At 35.2% G+C, this 27229-nt stretch overlaps 1 protein-coding gene across 5 annotated transcripts in view; it reads left to right on the plus strand.

Annotated features, from left to right (window-relative positions):
• Positions 1 to 26237, plus strand: part of Ccdc85a (coiled-coil domain containing 85A) — a 173321-nt gene extending 147084 nt beyond the window's left edge. The window contains exons 4-7 of one of the 5 annotated variants that reach the window (XM_034509186.2): positions 15025 to 15159; positions 18352 to 18471; positions 21414 to 21512; positions 25482 to 26237. In XM_034509186.2, coding sequence (XP_034365077.1) covers positions 15025 to 15159; positions 18352 to 18471; positions 21414 to 21512; positions 25482 to 25571 — 444 coding nt within the window. In that variant the 3' untranslated portion in view covers positions 25572 to 26237. The remainder of the gene's footprint in view (positions 1 to 15024; positions 15160 to 18351; positions 18472 to 21413; positions 21513 to 25481) is intronic. The other 4 variants (XM_034509187.2, XM_034509188.2, XM_034509190.2 and 1 more) reach the window with 4 other exon arrangements.
• Positions 26238 to 27229: the final 992 nt, after the last annotated feature.

A 27229-nucleotide genomic window follows, 5' to 3' on the forward strand; every position in this document is an offset into this window, starting at 1 on the left:
AGCCTCAAGCACTAACCATTGTACTCTAGCACTGAAGTCCAACTCTTGAGTCCATCTTGATGATTTCAATTCTCACTTTGGCTTCCATGATTATCTCCATTTTGTGGATGAGAAAATTTCTAGTAATAGGAAGTTATCCATCCAGAATTTCTGTTAGCACTAGTTTAGTTTTAGTGTCCTTCCCACTAGCTCACACTTATGTTTTATATGGCACATGTCTTGCTTCTCTTGAAGCAATTTATCTATGAACACAGCACTACTAGTCTCTTCTGAAGTACAGTGCTGCCATTGGGAAACTTGGAGTTAGCTTAGAGACTTGGGCCTTGTTGCTGCTCTATCTTCTTTGATATTTTCTGTGAGATTTTATTATGTTCACAATTAATTAATCTTACAATGATTGGTTTCATTCTTAGGGAGAAATAAGGGCATTTATACTCCCCAAATAAGTTGTTCCTTAAGGGAAGAGCTTCTGTCTTATTCCCCATCTCCTGGTTTAATCATTTTCTCTATAAACACTTGCCTGTTTCCAGAAACTTCCCATTATACCAATCTAACAGCTTCTTTATCTGTCGGAACTCACAACCCTTTAAAGTAAAGATCCAGTCAGTAAATACTTTTAAATTCTTTTGTCATTATATGTAGTGCAATTATTTATGTGATCATTCAAAGCATAAGAATAACAAGTACAGCCACAAAAAATATAGAGCTGATGAATCTGTTGGAATTTGTGTTTATTTTATTTGTTTCTAAATAAAATTTTACTTATGGTATAAGCAATAGGCTTTATTTAAGTTGGGTAGTAGTTTACTGGCTCTGGCAGATAATCTCAAAACTAAGTTTTCACCAGTTGCTTTGGGGTGATATCTATATCTTCATCTTTTCTTTTAATGAGAAAAGATGGAATCTGTGCTGAGATGAAAACTTAGGTGATAATTTAAATGCTTCATTATGCATACTCTTTTCAAAAAGTTTTGTTGTTGTTCAAATTACTTGTCTTCATGTCCCTAGATCGACTTGATCTGTGGGTATTTGAATTTGCTGTAATGTGCTTGGGGAATATGAGTAGTTGAGTACCAGCATTTGACTTGAAAAGACAAATCACCTTTCAAAGGTTGTGGTCCAATTGAGTGGCACATTTTCCAGATACGTATTCATAGCAATGTAGCTGCATTTTAGTGAGTGAGTGGTTATATTAATTTTGTGTCCTGGCTATTCTTGCATGCCTTTGAGAGACTGCTAAAAAAAATAACATGAGGGCAGCTTATCTTTGAAATAGGTATTATATGGGTGGCAGTTTTGAAAAAAAAAATGATTTTCTATACTGTCCTACAAAGACAAGTGAAATTCTAACTCCATGCTTATCAATGAATGAGGAAATCTACTTCTGGCTAAGGACAGGAGGTCTGAAGTCAATCTCTTATTATTCCTTAAGTGAGGGCATTTTATCGAAGAATGAGAAACTTGCAGACCTTGGTAGAAAGTGAGTGAATTCTGTACTTTTCAAGTCCTTCATATTAATATTCTCCTTCTCCATTAACTCTAATCATGTATGCTGATAAAAGACAGGTTGGCTATTTATGTAGTATCTATTCATCAAAAATGTGCAGGGCACTTTGGGGAAGAACAAAGGCTAGTTTACTGTCTGCAGCATGATTTATGTGCCATGGGAATGTGAGGAGAGTCCTTACCTACTTGTTGACATTAAGATGGATTGACATTAGAAGAGCCAGGATAGAAAGGGCTTTGAAAGATTACACAGTGTGATGTTCATGTTGTGTCCTGTAATGCGTACAATTACTACTTGTCAATTAAAATAAAAGAAAGCTTAAAAAGAGAGATGAGAGAAGCGTATTGACAATACGTAGGTGGTGACCCAGTGACACTCTGGCAATTATGAGGGCTCTCTATGGCACTCAGCATTTTCAGAGTGCTTCTCAATCATATTTGTTAGTCACCCTTCACAGCTACCACAGGAAACTAATTGATAGGGCTCTCCATTCTCATTTAGGATCAAGCGCCATGCTGAGAGTCAGCCATTCAGTGCCTTCTGAAGCTCATTAGTCTTTGATCATTTCTACCTTGGACTAGAATAGTATTTTCTACTTTTTAAAAGAAGACATCTTTGAGCAACCTTAGAAAACCTGTTTCTGCCAGTTAAACTGTCTTCTAGGATAATGCTACGACCAAACTTCAAATTAAAACAAATCTTAAAGTTGAATTCTTTATACCTTCACTTTCGCCCTTTCCAGAAGTTTCTAAATCAACTTTTTCTAATATCTTGGCTTGCATCTTAAAGGTTACCTTTATGTAGGTTATAGCCGCAGGGATTTGGACATTTGATTCCTTTCAAGTCATCCAGACATTTCAGGAAAAACAGCCTATTTTTATACTAGAGAACCTCAGTTCACATTTTTGCCTGTGGTCAAGATTTGTACAGAGGAAAGGGATGAAGTAACTTGTATTTCAATTGTTAGTGCTGCACTTTATTCATAAAATTTCATATAGACCTTATTGTGTGGAATGAAAAAAGGTGAGCATTTGATTATCTCAGGGAAAGTGAATACATAGTAGAAAATTAGTGGGTTCTCTTTACTTTTGTGAGTGTAACTACAACAACAACCCTTATTAATCAGAGGCTAGAATGTCACTAGCTCATGACAGATGTCCATTCCATCTTTTACCTCATAGTTTGTTTTGTTTTTTTGTTTTTGTTTTATAAACAAAATACAGGGCTTCTCTGTGTAACAACCCTGGCTATCCTAGAACTTGCTTTGTAGGCTAGGCTGTCCTCAAAGTCACAGAGATCAGCCAGCCTGTGCCACCATGCCTGGCCATCTCTTACCTCTTGAATATGTCTTGCATATCTCTTTTACAGGGCACTTGTTTAGGCAATAGGGAAATAATATTGAATAAGAAATCAAGGTCTATCATGTGGTTTATAGTTTAATAGGTGGGTTATTTTTAAGATCTCAAATGTGCAGTACTCCCTGAAGCAAACAAAAGCAGTATATAGAATTGGAGAGTGATGGGGATACATGAGTCAGAAGAAGCCACTTTCTAAAATTAGAAGTGACATGGAAGTGATCCTAGCAAAGCATATGAGCATAGCATGGAAACAGGAAGTTTGGAAAGCAAGAATCCAAAGAGCTAAAACATTAAGTGAAGAAGTAATCACGACTAAGGAACAGGAATGCAAAGACCAGAATGCTGGTGTGCACTGGATAGAACAGAGAGCAAAAGCCGACGAGCCAGTCACAGGCTCATCTGTGGAGTTTGTTGGTTAAGGTCAAGGTTTGGGATTTGAATCTGGGTTGAAAGCTATCAGAGGAATTGTGCTTGAGGCAGAGTGCCATTGTGTATATCTTACAAGGATAATTTTCAATATTTGATGGTCACTAGACTGTAAAAGTTAGAATTGAAGAGAGGGGGCATAAGAAATGCTTGAATGAATTGTTTGGTAATCAGCAGAGCTTAATGGTGTCCTTGATTTAGTGGCAAATTGAAGTCATATTATACGTTAATATTTCTTTTTTAGTATTTATTTTAATGTATATGTGTGTACCTGCAGATATATATGTGCGCATGTCTACATACCTCATTCCTGTGCAGGTCAGAAGGGAGTGTCAGATACTCTGCAACTGGAGATCCAGGTGGTAATAAACTATGTGAGGTTGGTGCTAGAAACTAAAATTAGGCTCTTTGGAGGAACAGTAAGTAGGTTGAACTACTGTGCTATCTCTCCAGTGCCCTCACCATATATTCTGAAATAGAGCTAACAATACTCGGGGACAGATTGGAGGTGACATACACGCAGAGGATGCATACTGCTTTGTAGTTGGCCATTGACTCCAGAATGAATCACGAACAAAGCCTATGTGGAGACAGGAACCAGGGAGGCACAGTATTCCCTTCCAACCAGCTGGCCTTGGAAGACTCAAACATGGCCCTTGTAGTTTTATGTAAGGCTGTGGAATTGACAGCACTGTTTGTTGAGATGAGGTAGACTGGAATGGACGGGTAAGGAGTGTCAAGACGAACCAAGACCTGTTTGAGGTATCAGTTGTCAACAAGGAGATGCTATATAGAGGAACTGAACATATCCATCTGGAGCTTTTGAAACAGTAAAACACATTTGCGTGTTACTGCCCATTGTAAAGTCATGGGTCTTAGTGAAAACTTTTTGTCTGTGGTGAAAGAAGCAGAGGCCTGTAGACTGTGTCCAGTAACAATCTATGGTTCAAAGGTGGGATGAGAGAAGCAAGCAGTGTGGACCAACAGAAGAAACTGACTGTTTCATTTTATTTGAACCCTTTTAGTACCTATTAAAGTTACTTTTGGATGTCATTCACTTAAAGGATCATAGTAGTTTAAAATAAAACATCTTTTCTGGTGTACACTGATTCTTTTGTTAGAAAGCAGAGCACAGATGGACATGTTCAGCATCTCAGTTTTCTTCTTAGTAATGACTGTGTGTGACTGTGAGTTCAGGCTTTTTTTCATCACCACGAACATACTTAGTAGCTGATAGCAGATGCCACACTGTCTAAATCATTTTGTCTGCTTTTGGTTTTCTTTCTTTGTTTGTTTTAAAATAAACCTATGATGAATATTGCTGTTCTAAGCCCTTCAATAGATGGCCTAGATGAAATGACAGTCTGTCAAGTGGCTGTAATGGCTCAGTGACAGCCACCTGACTCCTGCTAATCCTCTGACTTTATGGTGGCCTTCCCACTTTCTAGGAGAGCTTTACACACCAGAAAATACAGTGAAGAAACTTATGGCCTTTCCTTTTTAACAAAACTTAAAAGGCAGTCACACCTTACAGTGTAAAAATTTCTATTCAGATCAACAAGTATTTATCATAAATACTTGTTTAGCCATAGGGGCTCTGGCCCTGCTGAGTGTACTGTAACTGGTCTCTAAAAGATCTGTTTTAGGGTTTAACACAATTATTACTGAGCTGTCTTCTGCAACCAAGTGCAATGTTAATGAGCAGAATGTATGTGAATGCAATGGTCCACATTTCCTACCTATTGTTTGGCAGCTGCCTTTTAAGGACTCCTTCATTGTTATGCTTTGTTAGTTGTCACTCTGGCTCTAGAGATAAAGCGTGTTGGCTGTTTTATCCTCTCTAACATACTAATGCATCTTTTCCTGGACTTTGTCCTCTGTAACTTTTATATTAAAAGGTATCCTGTTATAATTACTTGCATTTATTTATTTATTTATTTATTTTTCTTGGGAATTCCATTTACATGTTTGAAAATGTCATCTGGATTAACAGCTATTTCTATCCCTTCTGTCCAAACATTGCAGAGTTTAATTCTATATTATCAGCAATAATGTACTTGTCATTGCATGAAGCTAACAGCACTTATAATTTATATATTTTACAAACTTCTTTTGTTTTTCAATCTGGCTCATGAAGAGAAAATGATTTGGAAGCTGTTGTGAGGAAGACTGTTTCTAGGCTTTGTATCATTAATCACCTCTTTCATCTTGGATATAAATCTGAGGAAGGAGTTAGCTATGGTGCTTCCTTTGGTATTTCCTGTCCTGGTTAATGGCATGACTGTTTAGTTGATACTCAGACAGAAAGCTAAGAGCCATTGCATGTTATTTCAACCTCATTCCATCCAAGTTCTCTTCAAGGTTCATACAGTACTGCTTTTTAAATCATTAACATCACATCCCTTTTAGTTTATTTTCTGTTATCCATAATAGGCAACAATAATCATTTGTCACCCCAGCCTTTTAGTTCGTCACCTTACTAGGTCTTCATCCCAACTAGGTTGGCCCCACTGAAATGATTATTCATATTATTATTAGATATGTCTGGAAAATAGTTAGTTCCCATTACAGACCATGGTTCCATCTACGATAATTTTATTTCTTCCCGTGACTGTGACCTGGAAGATTAATCTGATTGCATGTCACACTGTCTCAGTGTCTGTTGCTCTATGCCTCACATCTGATGCTGTGCTCATGTCTTTGTATTGCTTCTATTTCTCTGGGATGTCAGCAGACCAATAGTATCATCAGTCCAGGTGTCCTGTACTGTAGACCAAAACCTCTAACCACCTCCCTGGTGAGACACTCCACAGATGCCAACTGCACTTAGGATGATACATGAGAACATGCATTCCTTCCTGACTTTTGTGAAGTGAAAACATCACCTTAGGTATGACTATAGTCATACCTACACTCTCACTCTCTCTGCCCCCCCCCGCTCTCTCTCACACACACACACACACACACACACACACACACACACAACGTGATTTTTATAGGGATAAGCATTTTGATTTAGTGCTCAATAGATGAAGTCTTCATTTTTGTTCTGCCAAGCCAATCATCCCTAGTTAATTTAGCTGAGCTTCACCTTATTAAAATGGATAAATTTACCACAAACATTTTGAATTATCCTCATTTTTTGCCTTAATAAGTTACTGAAAATAATTTGTTCACAAAAAATGTCATTTTAGATTACATTTAAATTGAGTAAATTTGTCAAGTATGAACCGTTTTTCGGGTACCCACTCTGGGTTCATGAGAAAAAAAGAGTGAGAGAGAGATGAGATGATGAATTCGACTAAAGAGAGTGATATCCTCGGATTGAAATGTGACAAGTAAAAGCATGAGATGCAGAAAAGTGTCAATAGAGCACAAACACAGGTGGAGAATTTTCAACAGGAGGTCCACTGCTCCCCTGCTAATTTATAGAGTAACCAACATAGTATATGTTCCACAGTGAGTACAGTGACTACATCGAACACCAAGTTTTACAAGGCCTTGTGTTAGCAGAAGGAGTGTTGTGAAACGGCTGCAGTTGTAGGAGTATATGTAGGAGTAAGTCAATCACATGAGCACAGAGATGTGTGTGCCAGCTCATCCCTACCAGTCCATAGCAACGTGCTCTGAATCTGGTACCCCAGGCCCAGAGACATTTCAAGCAGTGTGATCTCCCCTAGGATCTTGTGAATCTCTCTGGAGTCTAAGAGCTAGATCAGTAGACACAAACAGAGAGTGTCTCATAGAAGAGTACAGCTAACAAAGACTGTTATGAAGTATTAATTATTGAGAACAACACCAACTACCTACTTAATATGTCTTGAAGTTTGGGACCAGTGAGAGGGATCATCAGATACAACACCTGTGCAAACCTAAGGACCAGCTTTATCCCTGACACCCATGGGGGGAGTGGAAACTGACTCCATGAAAGTTTCCTCTGTCCTCTGCATGTGTGCTGTGGCATGTACATACCAACACTCATGTACACGCATGTACATATTAGTAATAAGTTAAGCATTTAAAAAATAAGATGTGTTTTTACGTGGCATACAAAACACCGTGTCTCCAAAGATAGTTGGAAACAGATACACAAGTGAAACAATAAATCTAGCTAATAAATATATATTCTCGCATACAGTTATTTTTTGTGGCTGTATGTTTATTGTTAGCATTTTATAAGCTAACAATAAATAAAGCTAATGCATTATTACTACTATATTGTAGAATAGATCTCTTGAACTCTTTTTTCTGCTAATTGATACACTGTATTATTTGGCCAACAGCTTCTTAACACTTCTTCCATTCAACTCTGGTAGCCAGCCCATTTGCTTCACTACTACATGATCAACTTTTTAAGATTCCACATATGAATAAGATAACACCATCTTTTTGTCATTCTTTGCCTGACTTATTCCACTTAATATAGTATAGTTCAGGCATATCTGTATTGTCAAAAATGATAGAATTTTATCCTCTGCATGGTTGAATAGTATTCATTTACATATGTGTATACACACCTATTTCTATATGTATGTGTGGATGTCTCTGTTGTCAGGTTATTAATATATCTTAGCTATTTCCAATACTATTGCATTGGAAATTGAAGGACAGACATTTCTTCAGTCTCATTTGTTTCTTTCGTCCTTTCTTTCTTTCTCTCTTTCTCTTCTCTCTCTTTCTTTCTTTTTCTTTTTATTTTTTTTGAAGTATGCACTGCTGGACCACACTGTACTTCTAGTTTCAGGTAACATATTCTTTGTTTTCCATTGTAGTTGAACTGGTTTGCTTTCTCACCAGCAATATATCAGTTCTAATTCCTGTGAAGCCCTTTCCAGAACTTGTTATCTGTTGTACTTTTAACAATTGCTTTTCTAACTGGGTTTGGATGTTTGTCATTACATTTCCATAGTCATTATGGATATTAACATTTTTTTCCATTTATCTGTTGGTTCATTCATTTTGTCTTCTTTTTGAGAAATGTCTAATCAGGTTGCATAACAGTGGATCTTACCTATAATCCTAGTCCTCTGGAGCCTAAGATAGAAGGAAAGAGTGATTCTAGCTGAAACAAAAATGTGTATTTGAGTTTCTGGCCCTCTTTCTAACGGGCTTACTTGGTTTTATGCTATTGACTTGCTTGAATCCCTTACATATTTTAGACATTCATTGTCTATGTATTATGAAAGGAGGTATTTACACATAATAATAGTTTGTATTGGTCAGTGTTAATATTGTGACTGATAGCATTTTGGTAGTCCTAACATGTAGTGGGAGCCCAGTGATTGGGAACAGTTATGAGTAAGAGGAGCCTTCCATGTGTCTCCTTGTCTACTGTGGAGACATGTGTAAACAGACTTAATGTCCCGACTGTGTGCAAAACACATCAATACTCATCACTGAAATGTGTGTCCAGATGTCTTCTGATTTCTCTCTGCATGTTTCAAAATGCTTTGGTCAGGAACAGTATGCTGTTTTATGTGTCACAGTCTTTACTTCTATTTGATGACAGTTTTTTTCCTAATGAACATGTTTAAAATATAGTCTATAGTGTTTGCATATTAACGGCACTCTGTTTTTGCTTCATGAGTCCCATAAAACACTACCAATTTCATTTGATACATCTGTTTTTAAGGAACTGCTGCCTGCTGTGTCTCTCTTTATGGGACTCTGTTCTTTGGACCATTGCCTTTTGTCTGCTTATATAGTGTATATTTTTGTATAGTATTGATACTGTAGGATATTAAGGCTATTTTTAATTAGAATCCATTTGTTAGAGTAATTTCCTGTTTGTGAATATATTTTACTTAGACCGCTTGAGGACTGAAGTATAGATACTTTCTTTTTAAATAACTTCAAACGCTAAATGTTTCTTATATGCAGCATTTGCTATGGTGGTTGTATTAATTACTTATAGTTGCAATGTTAAATAGCCATGATCAAAGCAGTTTAGAGAAGGATGTATCTATTTAAGCTTATGGTTACATAGAGAGAGATCCATAATTGTGGGGGAGACATGAAAGCAAGTAGTTGGAGCAAGAAGCTGAGATGGAGGTCACTTTTTATCATACTAAGAACAAACTGGAAATTAAGTGAGGCTATATACTCTCAAAGTCCAAATCCTGTGATGTTCTTGGCCCAGAGGGTCACAGACACCTCCTAAAAGTTCTGCACCATCTCCAGAGTGATCAAATAACTGTTGCTTTGTAGTTTTTCTACATAATCTCTTTCTTTAAAGCAGGGTTGCTTAACAATTTGGGCAGCATCCTTCTTTGTTCTGATGGAGATGAGCCTCTGAGTTACACAGTGTCTAGCCATATCTTGGGCATCTATGAATTCAGTGGTCATAGAAACTGCCTAGTTTAGACAGTAATATGCCCAGAGAAACTTTTTTCTCCAAAGGTGTCTCCCTGGAAAATAAATTTGCCCACAGTTGAGAGATATTTCTATATATAAACACATGTGAAAGTAAATTGACACATTATAAAATGTGTTGACAACCAAACCAAAAACATTCCTGATAATTAGAGTAAACACAGAGCAGTTGTATGGGATAGCAGTGTTCTGAGAGAATGTTTTCCTGTCAGCTTTCAAATCCATAGAATGAAATCCATTACATTTTATCACTAATACCTATAATTTGTATATGAGGAAACAGAGGTCCAGGGAGATCACATAGCTTTCTTAAAGTCATGCAGCTCCATATAGAGTTCATTATTCAAACCTACTGTGTTTTCAATAAAAATTCATTAGAATATAAAATTACATGGTATAACTATATTACATGATAATTACTTAAAATGTTTAAGTGAATAAATAATCTATACAAGTATAGATTTATTTTAATATAGTATTTTCATTAATTTTTTGAGAATTACATATATGTACACACACACACACAATAATTTGATTGCATTTTCTTTCTCCTCCTCCTTTCCCTCCTCTTATTATACTTCCTGCTAAGTTCCATTTTTGTTGTTATTTTTGTTAATAACCCATTGCATTTAATTAATTCTGCTCATATATACAATGGTGGAGAATGGTCAATCTATAAGGTACCACACTCCTACAGGTTATCCCTACTTGAGTAGCCATCAACTGTCAGTAATCTGGGGCAGAGGCTCCTGACCCTCCCCTTTACTGGATATCATTACTGGATAGTTCACTGGATTGATCTTATGCAAGTCCTGTGCAGGCAACCATAGCTGCAATGAGTTTGTGAGTACACTGGTCTTGTCTTATCCAGAAGAAAGTGTTTCACCCTGGTCCTTCTGACTTCTGGATCTAAAAGACTTTTCACCTCCTCTTCCAGTGTTTCCCTTAGCCTGGGAGGAAAGAGGTATGGTAGAGATATTTAATTTATAGCTAAACGTTTCCCAGACAATTATTCACTGTACTTTGGTGACTTATGAGTTTTTATATTAATACTTTCCACTGTACAAAGAAGCCTCTCTGAAGAGAAGTGAGGGCTGCACTAATCTATAGGTATGAAGGGAGATATGCACTTATAGAGCAAATTGATGCTATGTCCATTTAGAAAAATAATAGTAATAGATTCATCCCTGGGGTCTTGCCTGCCTAACCCCAGGTTCTTGGCCACATTTACAGTACCAGGCAAGTGTTTTTCTTCTGTGGAATGTGCCCTAAATCCAACTGGAATATGGTTGGTTACCCCCCTAACAGTCTAGCCACTGTTGAATCCGTGTGCTAACTTGGCAAGCTGGTCATTCTTGTAGTGTTCATATCTCAACACTAATATTGATGACTTTCCTCTTTCAGCACACTAAGTAGCCCCTTCTGGTACCATGAGAGTTAGTCAGCCTTTAAAAAGTCTTCCTGGTTATTACCAGCTTGGATTTTTCATGTTTTGACACTAAAGTGATCATCAATTGTCAAAAACAGTGTCTTACTAGGAAGTAGGCAGTTAAGAACAGTGGCAATAGTCTGTATTGTTGTGAGGGGTCTGAACTCCCTAACTTCATTCTTGAAGGGAGGTATATAAAATCTCTAAATAAGTTTTTAATATATTTTAAAGATAATTTTAGATTTTATTTGAATAAAAAATTAAGTGCAAAGCAGAGAATATTATTGCCTATCTATTCAGTGAAATCTTCTGAATAGTGTGCCAAAATGATCTTCAACATTTCTTATTCAATCTACACTTCTCTTTGTGTGCAGCAGTTTTGCAATTCCTAAAAGTAGAGCTCATACAAAGAAAGCGTAGTATTCCTTTTTAAGTAATTTGAATAAGAGTCATCTGAAATGTAAATAAAATATAAAAAAATAAATAAAAAAGAAAAATATAAACTTTAAACCAAAAAAAAGAGTCAATAAGATTAAGCAAAGATTCAGTTTTTGCATTAATTTGCATTTGTGTTATTGTGTGTGTGTTTAATAATAAGTCTGGTGTGTCCATATTGCAGAATTCCATAGTAGAATATAAAACTCAGGAAACATTATCAATTTTAATTTCATTTTTTTTCTAATTACAGTGAATCATTGAGAAGAACTTTTGTGGATGCTTTATTTTTAGGCAAATTTTCTGCATTTTAGAGAGTACAGATCAAATTTTGAATAATTATCTTTTGTGAATTATGTTTCATCTAAAAGAATAATAGGTAATTTTGTGACTTTTGTAAAAAGTAATTAACAATATGTATTGACTCAAATTTGAGAAAATCACGATCAAGGATATTGCTTTGCAAAATTGGCTTTTCATTTCTTAATATACATATGGAACCCATTAAGAAATACTAAGAAAAGAGATACTACTATATCTTAGAAGACCCTGTATATATTCAGATAATTACAACTATTCATTAAAAGGCTCCTAGTTGGAATTTAAGTGCCCTGGTATGCTGATTGAAAGTTGAATTTGTGTTTAAGTACAGAGGAATTTTAAGAGTCACTAAAATTCTGACCACTCAAATCCTGAGACTATAGGCACTGACTTCAGTACAACTCTTGTGTAGGGAATTTGAGAATGGTTCTTCTTTCCTTTTCCTTTCTAAGTCAGTGAAGAAGTCTATAGATCAAACTGACCCAGAAGGACAAAGATACCCTTAGCTTAAATTGCAGCTACTTTATGTTTTCCAATCCTTTATTCCTAATATTAAGAATATTACTCAATGAGTCATTATTAATGGATTTGCCTATTAATCTTTCAAGAGGAAACTTTATTTTAGCCATGGTTTTCTGGGATACCTTGTCTTATGAGCAAACCTTGGGCAGTCCCCTTTGTCTTTCTTTCAGGTCTTAAGTTTTACTTCTCCCTTCTCACAGATTTCTAATGTTTCTATGGCTTTTTCAGTATGGCTATTTCTAGAGTTTGAGAAAATAAAAACAAGTCATTATTGGACACTTCTTTCATCCATTTTCTTTTCTGCCTCAAAGTATAAATATTTTTCTTATTTACTCACAATGTCAAACTATACATAGGGATTATATTAAAGAATCTGTAGAAAATCAATAATTTAACTTTCAAAAATCATTTCAATGTAATGGCAGCTGGGTTATTAATATATGAGTATTACTTAATGGGCAGTTGGTGAATATGATTGGATTTCCCATGTTGCTGGAAATCATTCCAAAGGTAGAGATACTGAAGATTTCTTCTACTTTATGAAGTTGCCTTGAGAAAATTTCATGGTAGACAGTCAGAGAGCTGACAAAACCTGAGATTTGTTGTTAGTGTGAATAAAGGTCAAATGACAATAGTTTTCTCAGAATGAATTTTTATATGTACCTAAATTCTCAGACAAGTGTTGACCTATGTTGGCAAATCAAGAATCCTGATTCTCCAGAGGCATGATTAAAAAAAAAAAAAGTTATATCGTCAAATTGTTTATTCTACAACCAAGAGGTTCTTGTAAATTTCTCCCATTTCCAGGCTTAGTGATACAGTATAAACAAATTTGGTGTGGTTTACAAAGAAAGAATCTTTTTATAAGACTTAAGTGTACAGCTACTTTATGTTACGTGAGCATCCCCACAGTGGGAAAATATTGTGCATTCTTTTTGTATACTCTCTGGATAACTCTTCATGCTTGCAGACTTCTCGGCCAGAGATTCTATTGTAGATTTCATGGGTGAAGTACATGCCAAAGTCATGCAAATCACCAAATCCAGATGACTTGTAAAAGTAACTATAAAATTTGCATTTCTAGTTATCAATTCTCTCAGAAATAAAATTGATTGGTGTGGGTGACTAGTAAACTTAAAGCCATCAACCATTTTATATATTGCTGAATATAACCATTTTAATGATTAAATAGGTCAGATATTTACATGTGAAACAATAACTAAAGAATGATTTCACATCGGTATTGCATGCTGATGTGATCACTGACTCTGGTGCAGATATACAATTTTCTGATACATATGAAGAGCAGAGTATGTAAGACATGGTAAGCATCTCAGTGCTGACTTTGCAGAGTGAGCCCAGTCAACTGCTATAACTACTTGCTACCTCTGACTTAAGACTATCTATTTTCTCTGTTGTTCTACTCCTAAAATTACTGCAAAAAAAATCACAGCAACTTGTGGAAATCATACTTATGAGAACAAAATGCTTTAAAAACTTTTTTTGAGATTATAACTACATCATTTTCCCTTTGTCCTTTGCTGTTCAAGTTCTGTCATATAGCCCTCCTTGTTTTAATTCAAATCCACAATCTCTTTTTTCATTAGTTGTTGTTTTAGGCATATATGTATATATAGTTATGTTCCTAAATATAACCTCCTCAGTCTGAATGATGTCATTCATACGTATGTTTTCAGGTCTACCCATTTGGTATTGGATAACAGTTGGCACTCTAATAGATAGGTCTAATAGGCAGTGTCTAATATTTTGTGGTTTGAGGAAGACTGAAACTTCATCCCTGAAAAAGAGAACTAAAGTGTTTTATTCTCAGTTTTGATCTCTCAGAATTAACCTACACATTTCCACACTGGGATCATTGGCCATTGTGTGGGAGTGTGTGATGTTTTGTTTGGTTGTTTTGTTTTGAAAAACTCTAGCCTGAGGAATAAAAATGATACCTTATTCAAATAAGTTTATTTTGCTTCTTACTATTTTAATAGAATTATACAGGTAGGTTATAGTACAAACCTGAAATTTCAGGGAAATTAGTTTTAGAATTTTCTTTTTTATTCATTTATATGATTCCTACTACCAATGAGTATACAAATTTCAACATTAAGTAAATTATTAAAAAGTAGAGTATAAAAGCTATTTTAATGCAATTATAATCTCTTAGGACTTTATAATTTTCACAATGCAACAATTTTGTTGAGAAATTAATATTAGTATTGGTTAAATCTTTAACTCGTATCCTTTACCAAAAGTGCCTATTGCTTCAAATTACATTACTTATTATTTCTGTTGAGTTTAGACATTCCACAATTTATATATCTGGAAGATTTGTGATAATTTTTTTCCTAATAGATAAAATCCATGAAATGACATATTTATCTTGAAGTGTTTTCCGTTAATTTCCCTTTTAGCATTTCCTTTTGATAGCTTGAGGGTGCATTTATTGTTGTGTAAGAGACATCACTGTGAGGTCCCACATAGACTTCTGACTGTTACTTTGGATTTTCCCCTAACTAGGGTGCATGTTATAGCTTGCCATTGTGGTCATTGTGCTTCATCTCATTAAGCATTCTGTCTGCTTTCTTGAGTCTTGGGAAACAGTATTTTTCTGAGTGATTGTACCATATTGTTCCAAATATAAGGCCACCCAGAATAGAAGTCAACCTCCAACTAGAAACAGCTCAAATATGGAGAAAGGCTGGGGGCCCAGAGCCCGGCGGGTCTTGCAGTGGTGGCAAGGGTGCCGAGGAATAGGACGATGCCTGCCCTCTCTCCCGGTGAGTGAAGATGAGCCAGCTGTCTGCATTTGCTTGTGTATAACCAGATAGCCTTTGTTGCTAGAGGAAATATAGTTGGGGAGGGGGGTGTAGATGCTAAGTCTGGGTACATAGAAGAAAGTGATTGTATGGGAAGGGGGTGGGAGAGCAAGAGTGGACTGGAATCCTTTACCTCTTACCAGTTGTTTTAGTTTATGCTGACCTACATTTCAAACTAGAACAAGCCTAACTATAGGAGAGGACCAAAGCACCCTTAGAAAAAAAGTGTAAAGTCCAGGTTCATCAGTGTAGCCTAGAAATATATCTCTTGCCCACTGACTGGTGTCTGGATATTTTTGTGTATTGTATGTATTTGCAGCAGCCCTTCTTCCTATGTGGCTTGAACACAAACAACTTAAGATGGGTATTATAGTTCCAACTTTATTAAGGTTTTCTATGTTTAAATTCCTTGTCTTCTGAGCCATCCTAGTATAATTTAAATAAAAGGCCTTAATCTTATTTAAACAGGCTCTGAGAGACTATTTATCTTTATTTTTTTGTACTGTATTCTACTCAGTAGCACATTAAAAACTAGTTTAGTCAAAATGGATATGTCAACTGAGAGTACATACTGAATGAACCTAGGTAATTCTCCAAATATCCTTATAAGCATTTAGAAAGCTGAACTTCTAATGTGTTACATGAAACAGAATGAGATGCTGGCTTCTTTTGTTACAATCCAGAAAGCCATTTAGTACATGTGGTGTTAAATTTTACCATGAATTTGATTACTTTTGATCCTCCCAAATATTATATATAGAGAAAGATATCTATTATCTATCTACCTGTCTGTCTGTCTATCTATCTATCTATCTATCTATCTATCTATCTATCATCTATCTATCTAATATTTGGGAGAGAAAATGGAGAGGGGGAGAGAGGCGAAGAAGAGTGAGTGTGTGGGGGTGTTTGTGTGTGTGAGAGAGAGAGAGAAAGAGGCAGAGAGAGAGAGAGAGAGAGAGAGAGAGAGAGATAGAGAGAGACCGACTCATCTTAGTTTTTCTGGTTGATTGCTAGTCCATGGATCTCAAAGCTAACTTAAAGTTAAGGTTTTGAAAGATACATTTTCCCCTGATCAATACTCCAAGGGAGAACTTATTATAATCATTTTAAAAGGAAACTAATAAAAGAATTTACCTGCTTCTTAGTAACTATGATCAGCACAGGAGTCTTCCTAAGTTTGAACAATGCCAGTTGACTCGGGTCATTACCTTCAAAGATAGTTTAATGTTGAGTTTAATCCAAATGTTATTAAAAGCAGAGGTCCCCTGTCCAAGAAAATCATGCTATTACTGGTGTGCCTGCTTTTTGGTTAAACATGTGAAGAGAAGAAACTTTTTGTAAGAGTTAGCTTCAGGAAGGAAATGGCAGGATGATCACCCACAAGAGGAATGTTTATGGTCTTGTGTATCAGATCACGAAGCAGAAGAAAAATGGCACAGGAATGTACTGCTCTACATGGAGGTGAACTGAGTGCATACCACCCCCACTCCCCACCCCTGCCACGGCAAGCTCTGCTGAAAGTGGTCCTTCAATAGTACCAGCAGAGGAGAAAAACTGCAGAGGAACAGTGTCCCTCATCCCTTTGGAATCACTTAATCAAAAGAGAAAAACTCTAAAGTTTAGGGCCTGCAAAGGTCTGTTTTCCACCTCTCATTAAATTGTAGACAATTCCCTTGTTATTACTCATATTAGTTTTATTATGTCTGATTCAAGTTACAAACTAAGAAAAAGCAAATTTCATAATTTAATTTTCAAGTGGGTTTGGGGGTCTGTATTTGTCAGGCTATTTCATCTCCTGCTTTTATGTAAAACTTTGTAGCAATAACGGAAAGAAGGTAAAAGAGCATAAAGATGTCTCATGAGACTTCTTCCTCTTGTTAGTGGTTAGGCCAGGTAGCCAGCACAAGGTGTTAGATTGCACAGTTCTTGTAACAAAAAAAATTTACATCTTTCCTTCATAGGTTTGTCTTGAAGGGTACAGAAAGAAACAACAGCAACAAAAGAAGGAGCATAATATTCTAAATGTTAGGGGTTGTTACATTCTATGTGAATAACTTTGGGTGTATATAGCCATATAGATGGTTTCTAGTAATTGCTGCTATGTGCACCTTGCCCCTCCCTTCCCTAAAAGTATCACTATTGACTGTAGCTGTTGTAACTGAATGTCCCCAAATACCATTATCTCTCCCTTTATGAATTCACAATGCACCTTCAATGGTTCCTACTACTCAGGAGATTATGTTAACAGGACTAAGTAGATCACTGATGACTCTATTAGTTGTGGCCAAATCTGTAGTTTTGTTGATGGGCAGAAATTAAAATTCCTCAGGTTCCCTGAGAATAAAATACTCTACAAAATATAGCTATGGAAAATTCTCCTTGCTATTTTCCTAAGAGATGATAATTGTGGCTCCCTTTTCCCTTGTGGATCCATTAGTCTTTCCTCAATCAATATTCAGGAAAATTGCAGACCCCTGAGATGACTGTGGATCACACAAGCTTAATTAATCATTTCTCACCCACTGAGTTGAAGAATCATAGATGAACAAATATGTAAATTGTATCTATTTTGGTTTTCATTTCAAAGGAGGTTAATAAACGAATACTTGCTCAAGGAAATGTTGAATTTAGTTAAATCTCTTTTAAAAATGTTACATTATTATAGGTATTAAACTCAACAAAGTTTTTTTTTTTAATAGACACAATTTCTCAAATGCAACAGTGTGATGTGTTAGTGTTTTTCTAAGGCATATTGAATATGACATTTTATCTGCTGAGTAAACGTGTTTAACTCAGCTGCAGAGTGACTCATGAATTCATTGCTCTTCAGGTCTTTAGGTTTCAAAAATTATTCCTGAAATGTTTTCAATGGGCATTCCTTGGGGGCATTGTACTCTTTAGTGAATTGGAGATGGCATTCAGGAATTTAAGGGGATAGTTCTTGTTTTTTAATTGCTTAAGTAGCAAGTGTATTCCAATGAGTAGACTGAGACTGGCTTAAGACAGGCTAAGAAAATTGGGAAGGGAATAGTAGAAAAAATAGGCAAAAGGGATATTGCTCATTTGATGGTGGGATTGAATGTTTAATGGCACCTATATAGTAATAAACGACTTTTGTTTTAATAACAAAGTTGTTGATTTTCTACTAAGGGTTCTTTTAGGTTGTCATCAGGGGCTGATGGGAATAACAGTTCACCCAACTCTCCAGCTAGCTTCAGTGGACATACCACACCTTCTCAGCAGCCTGAACCTGTGGTACATTCTCTTAAGGTAACCATTTACCCGGAACCTCGGTTGTGTTGTGGTCTGTTTGCTGTAGTCTGGCAGTCCTCAGTCTTGCTGTAACCATACATACTTTATTTTTAAGCCTTTTGCTGGTATAACTTTTTAATCTCTGATTTTAATTAGTGAACTGACACTGGGCTTGAGTGTTTAAGGTCAAATCTCTACTTTTGTTATTTTGTTTGAGTACTGTGATTCATTTCTATCTGCATTGAAATTGAAGTCTGCTGTGCATGCATACCCATGTGAAAGATGCTACAGATTTTGTATGTGAGATGTTATTGTATAGATGTTATCAATGTATACAACTAGTAAGATTATCAAAGTAAGGAAGGCAGTTAAAGTTATTACATGATTATTCAATTAGTAATGAAATAAACTTCAACCCACATTTTCTTCTACTTAACTCTTCAAATTGCAGTTAGTGTTTCTCTATAGGCATAGTAGAAAAAAAATGATCTCTAGTTTTGGTTTTTACTTCAGATTATATATATGGTAACTTAATAAAAATTTGGGCAAAAATGAATTATTGCATTAACTAATGATATTTCCAGTAAATAAAATTATTAAGTATTATAACTAAAATTATTAAAAAAATAATTTAAATGTTTACCTAAAAGTAGAAACTGATAATTTATACAGGAAATAAAAATAACCTTAAAAACTGAAATAATTTCTAAGTATGAAATACTGTTCTTTAGATAGGTTTATGACTTTGAAGTGTTTTATCAACCCTTTCTGAGCTATAGTGCAGCTAGAAGGCTCAAGGTCAACTTTGGCATATAAGTTTTATAACTTAAATTATTTCACTTTTTGACTTACCATCATACTTAAGTTGCCCTTTTTGGAGTGTGCCATATCATCTAAAGTGTTCCTAGTTTCTCTCAGGCTATTTCACTTTGGCTAACAGAAAAATGAATTTGCATTTTTTAAACATGTACTGACTGCAGATGAGAGCAGGCGAGAGAGCCATGCTGGTGGCCATTGGCAGTGCACTTTACCCTTCCTGTATTGGGAAAATACATAACCAGCAACTAAGAGAAGTTGGTGTAAAGCTACAGCAAGCATTCAGGGAGCTGTCCTGTTTCTGCCAGGTGCTGGCTCATTGAGTGATAAGCATTTTTCTTCTCTGAAATTAGTATTTGATTGACTTTTACCATGAATGGGCACTGACCTTCTGAAAGTATTCTAGAATCGGCAAAGAGCCCATGGATCAGCTTCAATTTTGTAGCAGTTTAGTTTTTGCACAAAATCCAAAAGCACCACCCTGCCCTACTACTCCAACTATTTGAAAGCCATTTCACCCTGCTGCTCTGTTGAATGTCAAATATGACATTTGGATCCAATGTACATAATGGGCCACATGGAAATTTTCTAATTTCTCAGAGCAGCTCTGAATGTAGCCTCAAAGTACAGTAAGGGCAAGAAAGAGACCCTGGGTTTTCTATGAAAATTTCCTCTAATTTCCATGAAAAATGTCTCAGGAGAAGGAGAGGGTGTGTTATCAGGAGAGCACATTAGTTTCCTTGGTGTGTAGTTGATGAGACTTTAGCAGGCAGAGATTTTTAGACATTCTTATATATCAAATGTGCTTGCTGCTGGGACTTCCTGTGTCAGGAGAAACAAATACAACTTGGAAAGCATTTCATAAGATCAGTGGGCAAAATTACGTAGCCAGAGAACAATGGTTCAAAATGTAAATCAGCAAGAGAAACAGGTCTGTTTTAACGATACCGTATTTTCCTGGCTCCGTAATTCGTGATTGCTATTAATTGAAACTTGATTTAGTAGAGATTAACTGATTTGGACTACACAGTGTTCTGAGGTGCATTACAAATCAAATCTGTAGGCAGGCAGATGTTCAAGAGGATCTTTAAATTTTGAATGATTTAGGAGTCAGCATTTTTCTCAGTATATAAAGAATGATTATGAAGGTAGTATCAAGGCTTTGAAAGAAAAGATTGTGATTATGGTGATAATGAGGATAAGTTTTTTAATAAGACTATTAAAATATTAAACTTAGTCTCAGTGTTTATGAACTTGAAATAAAAACCCTAACTATTCAATGGTGTTAATTATTGGGACACACACTTAGAGGTGGTATCCCTGACTATCATGACACTATTTAGTAATTCACAATTCAATGTGGATGCTCAAGATAAGAATTAGTTTTTGTGATACATCAGTGCTTTGGCTTTCAAACCACTACAACAGTGACAAACAGCACCCTTCTGTTCTACCAACTGTTACTACAAAAATGTTCACATTTTGAAAGTAATATATTTAACCTATTTCAGGACAGTTTAGAAAAGGAGAAACATAGGTCAATAAACATGCCTAAAAGACAGTTAAAACATACTTTGTTCAAATGAAAAATATTTAAAGTGTTTGGATATTTTCATTGTAAGGGGTCTGTATTTTTTCAAGATCCATTCCTACATCTTTTTCTTACATTAGCCCAGGTGAGAACTGTGAACTCAGTAGTCCCCCATCTACACACTTCACAGGCCTATTATTTTGTAGCCATCTTTTATATGGGCTTTGTCTTCATATCACTCAGACCATTTGGCATATAATGAATTATATTCACTGTTGTATTGGACCAAGAATTACTGACTATATCAAAAATGGTTCACACTATTAATTATCTTAATGACCAAAATAGTTGTATCTAATTATTTTAGACATTAGTGACTTCAGTTCACTATTAGTGATACAATGTATTGCTTTGAATGAAAAAAACTAATGAAATTCATTCCAGGTTTCAGAACAACTACTTAAAAAGATTTTTTTGCCATATATGAATCTATTCTGATAGGCAGACATGGAAAAATCTTAAGATTTAACATAGTCGAGGTCCTTAATGGTATTATCATAAACTAACAGATTTTTCCCATGTGAAATTTGCTTTTCTTTTTCAATGAATCCAGGTCTTGGATGTTGAGGAAACTATAGATCGTCAACAGGGTAAAGAGTATGACCATGACCTTAGTGAGACAGAAAAAGCTATAGTCAGAGAAATGTGCAATGTAAGTTTGATGTGCTTCATTGTGTATTCTGTGTTGAAAGCCTTATCACAGCTTACTTATTCTTTTAAAAAGATCTACTTTGAAATTGATAACCAAATGTCTTTATATTTTTTTCATGAAAATAAAACAATCACTCTTGTTTTTATTTTCAGTTTGTTTTATTACAGAGATATTTTCATAGTCATACTTAAAACTACCAAGATCAGTGGGATTGGTGAAATAGTTAGTGGTTGCCTACTACATGAAAAGCCCTGGGTGTGGACAGAAATGATCAATTAGTTCTGCATTCCAGAAAGACCTATAAACCTTTTTAAATATTGAATTTAAAAAATTATAAAAATAATAAAAACTTATAATGAACAATCCCAGAAACCAATTACTTTGCTACCTAATATTTACGTGATACACCCATCATATCATTCTAAGTATTGTCTTTACCTTTCATGAGACAACTCAAACTTAGACATTGCATAGATAGGTGCACCAATGGTATATACAAACAGAAATCTATCCTGGAAACCAGATGAATCAGTTAAAAATATGTAAATGTGATTATTGATTGACATATTATTTAATCAAGAATATAGTCATGCAGCTTTAAAGAGCTAAATGAGTAATTACAGAGCAATACATTTGTTAAGTGCAAGAAGTCATGGCCAGGCCCTACTTTTAATTGAATTTGTATTGTTATATTGTGTTTTTAATCTCACATTATTTGCTTATATCAGAATGGAAAACTTGCATACAATACACATTAGCTTTGTATTTATCAATCCTGTATATTCTCAGATCTATGATTCACCACTTCAAGATGTTTCTGGAATCCAGTAAATGATCGTTAAGTCCCATAGGCATTTATATGTGCTGGGGTAATAATTTCCAAATCTCTTGCTTACCTGTGTTGTGGCTGCTTTTGTTTTGCAATCCTTTCCAAGCACCTTTCATTGCTGCACATCTGTTCTTTGGTTCTAATTGGTCATGGTTCTACATATCATTTTCTCCATGCACTAATGTTTACTCATTGTAGCATTTTAAAGTATGCTTAAGATCTTTCTATTTGACTATTTGCCTTAGATAAATGTATAGCTTTGATTTATAAGCCTAAGGTTCTTGTTGCTTTTCGTCTATTAGCTATCAAAACAAATAAAGTTTAGTTGATGAGAATTATAGTACTGGGAGAGAAGCAGAGTCATCTTCTGGTGACTTCCTAGGAATATGTGGAGCTCCTTCCTTGAATTTATGCCTTTAACATCAATAACATCAGTTATAGGTGTTATAACTGGTGTTATAATTGGGTGTGGCACCTTGGCCAAGAGCCCCAGCACTCAGTGTATGCTTGAAGGAGCTAAGACCCAGAAACAAAGCTATGTGCTCAAACTCGTTAGTGAAGTCAACATATTAACTAGTTCTTCTTTGAGGATGAGCTCTTCATACCTCTCATCATAACACATGAAAGCACTGTATCCCATAGATAATACCATGTTTATTTTGTTTAACACCAGATTGGCTTTTGCCCTCGTGCCTCTTCCCTTCTCTGCCTTCCTTATGAAAAACTTTCTGAACATGTGTTGGGATCATGGTTAGTTTTTGTTGATCTTTTTGTTTGCTTTAAATGGATACTATATTCTTGTGGTCTTTTAACTATGCAAGAAGGCAACACTAAGCCCACTCTTCTTATTTCTTTTTAAATTTCCTATAGGGTATCTTTTTCTAACTGTCGATGTTTGTTTTTGATAATATAATGAAAAATACAAACCAAACGTTAGCACTTACTTTTAAAACTCATTTGGAAATGATATAAAATAATACCCATGGCACAATTATAAATTAAACAACCAGCAAAAATACACAGGAAAGACTGGAGAATAAATTCGAGAGGACACTGCAGGGTGGAAAGTTAAGAAAGCAGATTACAAGGCAGCTTAATAAATAATTTTCCTGAAAGATAACAAAGATTACAAATACTTCCTATTTGAAGATCTATAAACTTTTATAATGGTACAGAGTTATATGTGACATAATAAGCTTCATAAGGCTCTGCAAGAATTCAGGTAATGAAAATCTTGTCAGTTTTTTATATTACTCCAGGATATAAGCAGGTAACATCAACATACCAAAAAGACTGTTATCTGTAGACTATCACATTGTTTAATGGATGATTTGTTGGTTCTCTTCTAAGGATAAATATACTGCCCTCTGAGAATCATAATCATCATTTTGAGTGACCTTGTCATTTTAAATTTGTCTGAAATCTCCAAATGACAGTTGAGATACTTGGTGATCTCAATCACACTCTTGTGCATAGACTTCTGCTTTTTATCTACATAGTACCCCTAGTGTCAGTGCTTTAGTTCAGAGTTCTGACATCAGCAGGAGTTTCCTTTTCCTTCACTGTAATACCTGAGTGGGGCCTCTTGTGTCCTACAATTCAGTAACTGAATGGAGTTACAGTATTTAATTACTATATATATATATATATATATATATATATATATGTATACATATATATATACATATACATATATGTATATATATAGTGTATTACACTATATATAGTGTAATATATATAAATATATAGTATATTACACTATATATAATTACTCTCTCTCTCTCTCTCTCTCTCTCTCTCTATATATATATATATATATATATATATATATATATATACATATATATATATATGCAGTTATTCTTTGGTCTTCAGATATATCTTTTGCTTCAAAACATTCAAGATATTCAAAACATTCTTCGTAGAGCTGATTTTATCTATGGGCCAGAAATGGGAAACACATGGTATCATTTGAGACTTTCTTGACTTCCTATATATAGCTGAAACTACCCATTGCTATAAAATTCTATTCCTGGTATTTAAAGGCCAAAGCTAAATTTCCCTTTGAATGTTATAAGATGTTGTGCGTGTAGTGGTGATGTCTTAGTTAGTTTCACTGTCTTCGAAATGAAAAAAATCAGGGCTGTCTGTACATCATTGTAAATGGTAGTGCATGTCCCTGGTGAATTTACTTCTAACTAAAAGCAAAATAAAACAAAATAGTCTCTCAATTACTAATAAACAAGCTGGTTTTGGGTTCCTGTTAGAGCAGTGTTTTGTGAAATTCATCAGTCTAACAGTATCCGCATAGTCTAGGGTGGTTAGGTGTTCAACTATGTATAGCCATGCATGTGTTTATTCTAGTTGCATGTTGGAATTTTTGCTGACTTCCTCAGTCTTATATTCATGTTATTCTTGATTTTACCTTTTTGCTAAAAGATTCACCTAAACTGCACCATTTTTTATTAGGTGTAATTGTATTTATTTCAATAATTTTCTTAACCCTATGTTTATGTTATTTCTCTTCTGGAAACGAGAGAATTCTTTAGTAGTAGCTCACGAGCAGTTGTATGATGGCCACATCTCCCACATTGCAAAGATTAGGAAACTAAGATTAGAATTTCTGTGGCTCAAAAATACAAACTCACTTTTCTAAATGAATCAGACATTGTATCTCTTGTTATAGATGTATGTTATAGATGCATGTTTGCTCTTTTAACCAAGGGCTCTTAATTCTAAATGCACATGGAAATTACTTTGGGAACTTTAAATAAAAAATACAGATATGCTGCCTCCTTTCTGCCAGCATCTTCAGAATTTTTGTAGGTGGGAATTACTGTTAAGTCAGGGTTGCGGTCCACTCAGATAACTAGGGTAGGATGTTATATCTTTTTAAAATACCAGCCCTGATTGCTGGAGTGAGGTATAGCACCTTAGCTGATGATAAGTTCTTGTTTTCAGAAGTTGTCACCATCACAAAGTTGTCACTGTCATGCTTTACTTTGTGTTTCAACCCATCCATGTGAAGAGTCTGTCTCGTCTTTGCACCCATCTTTGAACCTCTCATAGTCCCCCCTGAAATTCACATCTGTTTCTTCAAGATAACACCTAATTTACTCACCTCTTCTTTTTTTTTTAAGGTTGTGTGGAGGAAACTTGGAGATGCTGCAGGCTCCTGTCCTGGAATTAGGCAACATTTGTCAGGAAACCAGTACAAAGGGCCTATGTGAGAAGCGCTGCCTTCAAACATGACATCACCACTACGAGAGACAGCAGAAAAAAGAAGACAAAGAAGAAATTCAGTTTCTACAAAACAGAACTCATGACATCACATGGAGTGATTGTACATTGCTCATATCTCCCCTCTAAATCCTTCAGTGTACCTTCCCCCATACAGCTAATATGCGCTAAATATCTCAACTTTAGTGTTCATAGCAGTCTCAAGGTAGCTTTGGAAAATCGTTTTAGTATGATACTTTCATGACAGCTGAAACGTTTTTGACTCTTCACAACCATGATTGACATATTGGGTAATCTGCATGGTTGGTGAGTCCAGTAGAGCCTCTGTGGCTTTGATAGAGGTTGTTCATTGTATCTAATGGTAGGAACTTTCTACTGTGTGGAAGATACAAAGAAGTATTTTTGAGCATACAACCTGGGTTGGGAAGTTCCCTCATATCTATATCAGTTGAGGAAATATTGCTTCCTGATGCATAATTAGTTGGATGTAAGATAATATTTGGTTTTCTCATTTGAATTCTGAGGTGCTAAAAAGTAACACAAAATCTTTTACCAGCTAGAAAGGTAGGAGGAATTTTTAGAGTGCTTAGCAGAGAGTATCATTTTTTTTCAATTGGTCAAAATAAATAATTTAATTTTGATGAGTTGTTTTGAAAGGCATGTCTTTGGACCATACAAGCCTTCATATGTATTCAGTGTACCAATGTCATCTAACAAGGAAACAAACATAATTTTTCTAGGTGTTTCAAGCTGTGAGATTGTCTATTTCTACAATTTAGTTTCTAGACATGCTGTATACTTAATAAACTTTATGTAAAATTTAAAGTCCTGCACTGCACTAGGAAACGGAAGCTTTCTTTGCCTATCACTGCAGCTATCTAATGTCTTAGGAAGCTAACGCATGTCCATTAGTGAGGCTAAAAGCTCTTGTTCAGATTGCTTGAGATCTGTGCTAGCTTTGCTAGTTTTCTGACTTTTGGTATAGATGTATAATATTAGAATGTGTGTACTGGAAATGCTATGATAGATATTTTGTGTTTATCTAAATGCAATGATAGTTTCTTGTATGAATGTGCAAGAGGCCTGTGACAGAATGCTGTTTTTACTGTAGCTTAAGATTATAAAGTAGGGATACAACAATTTCTGGATAGCTTATAAGCTTATGATTTAATTCACAGTCAAGATTCTTTGTTGTCTATAAATGAAATGGTCTTATTATATAGCATATTAATAATTATTGGCAGGGGAATAAGAAGAAATTTGTCATAGTAAAAAAAGCATAATTGTGATTTTCAAAACTGCCTTTTGTTTTCTGAAAATATTTATGAGTTCATTTAATATAAAAGGATCTCCCTAATTATCATAACTGATTTATAATTTAAGACTTTTCCTTTAAACTGCTATAGTTTTAGTGTCTAAGTAATTTGTTTTATACACACACACACACACACACACACACACACACACACACACATATATATATATATATGCACTTCCTTGCCTAGAAACATCCTCCAATTGTTGTATTCCTACAATCTGAAGACATTTAAACAAGTTTTTGTGCTTGCAGCAGAGCCTGCAGTAGCGATACAAAGGACATTGGTCTTTTGACAAAATACTTGTGTAAATTTTGATACTGTATCAAAAC

Source organism: Arvicanthis niloticus, chromosome 7 (assembly GCF_011762505.2).
Source record: "Arvicanthis niloticus isolate mArvNil1 chromosome 7, mArvNil1.pat.X, whole genome shotgun sequence".
NCBI classification, from domain to species: Eukaryota; Metazoa; Chordata; class Mammalia; order Rodentia; family Muridae; genus Arvicanthis; species Arvicanthis niloticus.